The sequence below is a fragment of the Myotis yumanensis genome, unplaced genomic scaffold (genome assembly GCF_028538775.1).
Source record: "Myotis yumanensis isolate MYYU_CA2020_CCGP unplaced genomic scaffold, mMyoYum1.0.hap1 SCAF_8, whole genome shotgun sequence".
In the NCBI taxonomy this organism is placed as follows: domain Eukaryota; kingdom Metazoa; phylum Chordata; class Mammalia; order Chiroptera; family Vespertilionidae; genus Myotis; species Myotis yumanensis.
In genome coordinates, this window is record NW_027223759.1 from 49,865,927 (window position 1) to 49,871,926 (window position 6,000).

Genomic DNA, 6,000 nt, shown 5'->3' on the forward strand with positions numbered 1-6,000 from the left:
GACATTTCGGTATCAGTAATTGTGATAATTGCTACTCATCAATAATGTGGGATATCTGCTGACTAATCTACTCTGTTCTGGGCCACTCTCCCACCTGCTCTGCCCTCTCACCACGTCCTCTAGGTCCCTTTGGTTCCTGTGTGTTCTTTTTTTTTTTTTTTTTTAATATATTTTATTGATTTTTTACAGAGAGGAAGGGAGAGAGATAGAGAGTTAGAAACATCGATGAGAGAGAAACATCGACCAGCTGCCTCCTGCACATCTCCTACTGGGGATGTGCCCGCAACCCAGGTACATGCCCTTGACCGGAATCGAACCTGGGACCTTTCAGTCCGCAGGCCGACGCTCTATCCACTGAGCCAAACCGGTTTCGGCTCTGTGTGTTCTTTATACGCACAGTTCCCTCGTCCTGAAAGTGGTCTCCCTTCACACCCTCTTGGCTCAGTTTATGCCTCCTTCAGATTTCAAACGTTGCCTGACACCACCCTCTCCCCTACCAGGTTTCTCATTATAGTTCATTTGCCCTGTACCTTTCTTTCATAGCATCTATCTCAGTTTTGAAATTATTCATTCACTTACATAATTGTTTTAATAATGTGCTGTCTTTCCACATAGGATGTAAACTTCATGACTGTAGGAACCAGTCTGCCTGGTGGTTTAGTGCTGAGTAAATCTATATTGTATAATGAATAGCTGTTATCATTTACTGTCCCAGGATGAGTTTTTACTGTAGTCTGTAAGTTACAGAATCACACTGGTGGGCTGACAGTCTCCTAACCCAAAAGTGTATTCACTGTGGTCCTTTTTCCAACTTCATTTTCTTTCCTACCTGTTCTCCTTTCACGTCACTCCACTTTCTGTTATCTCATCACGTCTGTCTCAGTGCAGTCACCAGCCTCTAGGTTCTCTGATAAGTAAGCACATAAAGGAGGAGGCAAAAAGGGAGTAATACTAGCAGTGTGCTCTATAAATAGTACTATATTATTAGGAGTTGTTGTTTTTGTCTTAACAGGGTACAAACTGGCATTTAATTACTTAAAAGCGAAAAGATATGTGGATGCAATTGACATATGTCACCAGGTAACACTTAAATTTAGATTTCTTAAAATTTTTTAGATGCACAATTTCCTACTTTTAATTAACTTCAAGCTATATATGAATACGGTAGAGAGTGTAGTATTTTAGTTAAATGACTTATCAAATACATTCTGGACAGTTATCAGTTTTCAAAGTTTAGAAAAACTATACAATGTTTATTTCCATTTTAAAGACAGAGGCCAGACAAGAAGTGAAATAAAACATTGTCTTTAAGTTAGAAGATATTTGAGCATTGTTATAGGTTCTCCAGGTCATTTTATTGTTCTGAATAGAAGTTCTGTGACTGTGTCTAAGTCTGGTTAATAGAGAATTCAGACTTACAAGTTAGACATAAGAGATATTTCTGTGATGTAGAAGTCATTTGATTACATTTCTGTGATTGATCTCCTATTAAGTGTTCCCTTACTGAAATGACAAATATGTTGAGTTTTAGAATTTGCAGTTTCTTTGTATGAACATTGTCCTATTGGTATTCCACATAAAACATTACATTAAGCATTGTTAGAAGCTCCCAGGAAAGCTCCTTAGAAAAGAGCTACGTAATGTCCCTTATCCCAAATGCTGTGTCAGCATCCTTAGAGTCAATACTTGGTCTCAGCGATTGCTATTGATTATTGAGTCTCTCTGTAAACCAGTAGTTCACATTAAGGTTAAGGTTGTACATTAATATAAGGTTATACATTAGAATCATTTGTGGATTTTGGTCTTTTTTTAATGAGTATCTCCCCACTTCTAGACTCAGTAGTTCTGGAATTTTGTATGTTCCAAAATCACTCTAGGTAAATCTGATGTGTACTCCTGGTTAAAAATAATTCTCTAGCTGGTTTGGCTCAGTGGATAAAGTGTTGGCCTGCGGACTGAAGGGTCCTGGGTTCAATTCCTGTCAAGGGCACATGCCCGGTTTGCAGGCTTGGTCCCGGGTAGAGGTTGAGTGCAGGAGGCAGCCAATCAATGATTCTCTTTCATCATTGATGTTTCTATTTCTCCCTCTCCCTTCCTCTCTGAAATCAATAAAAAATATTTTAAAAAAATAATTCTCTAAAGATTTATTAAATATTATGTATAATGGTTAGATTTTTAAAATATCTTAATTTATTGATACGTAGTTGTTTTCTGCAACTGACCTATTAAGGAAGTAATTGTATTTGTTGCATTTTCCACATGCAGTATTCATATACTACTGTTTTCATCTAATTACTAGTAATATGAATGAATCTTCATATCACATCTCATCACAACATTTTTTTATTGCAATTATATTTGCTGTATTAATATAATGAAATCTCAACTTTAATGTTCATTACATGTAAGTTTTGTAGTTCTCCAGTTCTGGATAATTACAAGTTCTTGTGCTTTTTGTCTTGTTTTTATTTTTTGCTCTCTGTTTTTACAGGTTCTTGAAGCACATCCAACTTATCCAAAAATAAGGAAGGATATACTTGATAAGGCTCGCACATCTTTAAGACCTTGAAAATTATTTTAATTTAGATTGGTGGTTAAGTGGGAAACGGATCTGCATTCTTCCAGTTCAAAATAGGTTTGAGCTAATTTTTTGTAATACAAGCATTCTTTTCTTTCTCCAGCAGAGGCTGCTATTGCATATAGAGAAATGCTATAGCAAATGGGTGTTTTCTGAGGGAGAGGGGGAATGAGTAGATGCAGATTTGATGTCTTTGTGGTAAAGATTATAACCCATTTATATAAAGAATATTTTATTAACAGTTAGGTAATTAAGTATCCTATGTCTTTTCTAAGGAATATGAGTTCTTTACTACAGGAAATATATTTAAAATGAAACTATTCTCCATTAAAATTTTTTGTAACCTTGTTTGTTTCAAATATCTGAACAAATTTTCTTGTAAATAACTTAAGAAAAAATATATATATTTTAATAAATATTTTAGAAATGTATGGTTTGTATTCCTCTTGGCACTCAAAAGACATGGTAAGTTTTGCTCCATTAGGGTGAGCTTCCCCTGCAGTCTGGAATGTTATAAGTACTGTTGCAGAAAATGTGGCTTTCCTAGAAAAAAATCATTCTGGAAAAACATAAAGAGTGTGAGTTCCCTTTCCCTTTATTAAGCTCATTCTTTCTGCTCTCACTGCCAGTGTGATCTTAAGAAATAATCAGTACCTGAAATCAGTTTAAGTGGTAAACCTTTGTAGCAGTATTAACCTTTGTCCAAAGACTAGGCCTCCTGGTGTTATTTCAGCCACTATCCCAACACCACTCCAACAGAGCAGTTCTCACCCTTGATGATAAATTTAACCTGATCTTAGTAAATGCAATCCTTAGCATTTTTTTAAAAAATTGTTGTCTACATCTTTTCCAGTTGTGTAAAAATGTAATAAGCAGTCTTCAATTGTATTTGCATTTTTAGTAAACATATTATTTTCAGGTCACTTGCTGCACTTCTTTAAATGTCCTATGTTTATTTCTTTTGAGTTAAATTCTCTTGTGTCTGATCTATTCTCCAATTTTCCAAAGTCCTTTTAATTCGTTATATCTTATAACGTTCTAATCATTCTATTTCACCTACATTTCGTTTATGCCATTTCATGAAAATATCCAATATAATAAAAGCCTAATAAGCAAAATGACCGAATGGCAGAATGACTGGTCGCCATGATGTGCACTGACCACCAGGGGGCAGACGCTCAATGCAGGAGCTGCCCCCAGCCCACAGGCCCCAGGCCACCCAAGGGGGTACCAGCAGGGTCCCCCACCGCCTCTCCCCCGCTGGTCGCCCCACAGATTGGCCCTGATTGCCAGCCAGGCCTACCCATGCACGAATTTCATGCACCAGCCCTCTAGTTTAATAATAAGAGGAGACTTGACTTGGGGTGGTAAATACACAATACAATATATAGATGATATCTTATAGTTTTGTATACCTAAAAACTATAACATTTTATTAACCAATGCCAACCCAAGAAATTCAGTTTTTGCTGAAACCAGTTTGGCTCAGTGGATAGAGCATCGGCCTGCGGACTGAAAGGTCCCGGGTTCGATTCCGGTCAGGGGCATGTACCTGGGTTGCAGGCACATCCCCAGTGGGGAGTGTGCAGGAGGCAGCTGATCGATGTTTCTCTCTCATCAATGTTTCTGACTCTCTATCTCTCTCCCCTCCTCTCTGTAAAAAAAATCAATAAAATATATTTTTTTTAAAAAAAGAGCAATCCTTAAAAAAAAAGAAATTCAGTTTTTTAAAATTCACAAAAAAATTTATGAAGCATTTTGTATCTGTTAAAACACTTTCACATGTCTTATTACATTTGATTCTCACAGCTCTATAGTAAAGGTATTATTATTCCTGTTTGCAGTTCTAGAACTGAGGCAGATTATCTCTTTCTCTGTAACTCAGGGAAAAAAATTATCTTTCTGTCTGAATAGACATTGTTTAGGACCTCATATAACAGAATAGCTTTAGCAGTTCCAGTGAACTTGCATTATGGAATACTAGAATCGTGGAAATTGGATAGAGAAAGTAAAACATCTGTTCTCCCAGCAAGACATTTCCAAATCAGCTTCCCTTATCTGTAAAATGAAGTTTGTTTTTGTTTCTTAAGCAGCCCTTTACTTTGCACCTGCCATTGTCACATGCCATTCTAGGAACTTTCCTTAAATTCTGTCTTTTAATTCTCACTCAGCTCTCCAGAGAAATAATATTCTTAGATTTCAGATGGGGAAGATGAGGCTCAAACTACATGATTTGCCCAAGGTCACAGAGACAGTGTCAGAACCTGGATTCCATACTGGCGCACACAATTTCAAAGCCTATGCTCTAATTCCTGTATTAAGATACTTTTCCTAAGTAAGAGAGACTGTGTCTGTAAGAAAAATTCTTATATCTACATCTGGCTAGCAGATGAAACTAAGTGTTGTGTCACAGGGATAGGTAAGAAATGAGGAACCAGATGAACTGAATGGAGTGTTACTAATGTAGAAACTGTCAAGGAGAAGTTGAAGTGCACAGCGGAGCTGTGGAAAACGTGATATGAAGTCATACAAGCCTCGGTTTGAATGTTGGCTCTACCACTACTAGATGTTTCATCTTTCTCTAGTTACCTAGGCTCTCTCACCCATAGAGAAGCATATAAGGATAATAACCTGCCTCAGGTTGTTGTAAGGATTAAATGAAAACATGCATAAAACCTCTAATGAATCTGATTCACTTAAGCTCTGAATAAATAGTAGCTCTACATATTTATTATAAATGGAACAGGACCAAGTAGTAATTGCAACTGAGAAGAACCTTCAGAAAGAAGAGAAAAATGCAGTCCAAGGTAAGAGGAGGAGGATAAGTTCCCCTACAGAGCACAGTCTACACGGGTTCAGAATTGTCATTCCCTCCTTCCCCACACATTTCATTTCTTCTCTACATGCCTCCCTCACTCCCTCACTTATCTCTCTCTCCCCCTCTTCTCCCCACTCCCTCCACCAAACATTTTATTGCACTCTTACATGCATAATCTCATTTCATCCATCTCAAACATGGTTTTGCCCTAACCTCTATTTGGACTTCTCTCCCATAGCCCCTCTTCCTGTCTCCACTCTAGGCTTATTCTTCCATTCAGGTATCAGTCTGTCACCTCCTCAGAGGCCATGTTCATATTCAGGCCCACAGTCTGAAGTAACCACCCTGTCATTTTGTATCATACCCCCCTTTTTAAACATTGTGTCCAGCACTTAACTAATCTCTGATGTTTTTCTTGTTCACTAAGGCTTGGTTTATGGCCATGCTTTATATGACGAGCCCAAGATTGCACATCCTGGAAAGCTGGAACTCAGATTGTTCTGAGCTGCTATTTGAAGGAATCAAGTTAATTGAGACTTTGAGACCTACACTCAGGATGAAGAGGGGAGGGACACAACATGAAAGAATTTTCCATATATGTGGG

At 37.6% G+C, this 6,000-nt stretch overlaps 1 protein-coding gene across 2 annotated transcripts in view; it reads left to right on the forward strand.

Moving 5' to 3' along the window:
- TTC21B (tetratricopeptide repeat domain 21B) overlaps positions 1 to 3,007 on the forward strand; it is a 73,573-nt gene extending 70,566 nt beyond the window's left edge. For both annotated transcript variants that reach the window (XM_070422828.1, XM_070422829.1), the window contains 2 exons: positions 1,013 to 1,080; positions 2,492 to 3,007. In XM_070422828.1, the coding sequence (XP_070278929.1) occupies positions 1,013 to 1,080; positions 2,492 to 2,569 (146 nt within the window). In that variant the 3' untranslated portion in view covers positions 2,570 to 3,007. The remainder of the gene's footprint in view (positions 1 to 1,012; positions 1,081 to 2,491) is intronic.
- The last annotated feature ends 2,993 nt before the right edge of the window (positions 3,008 to 6,000 follow it).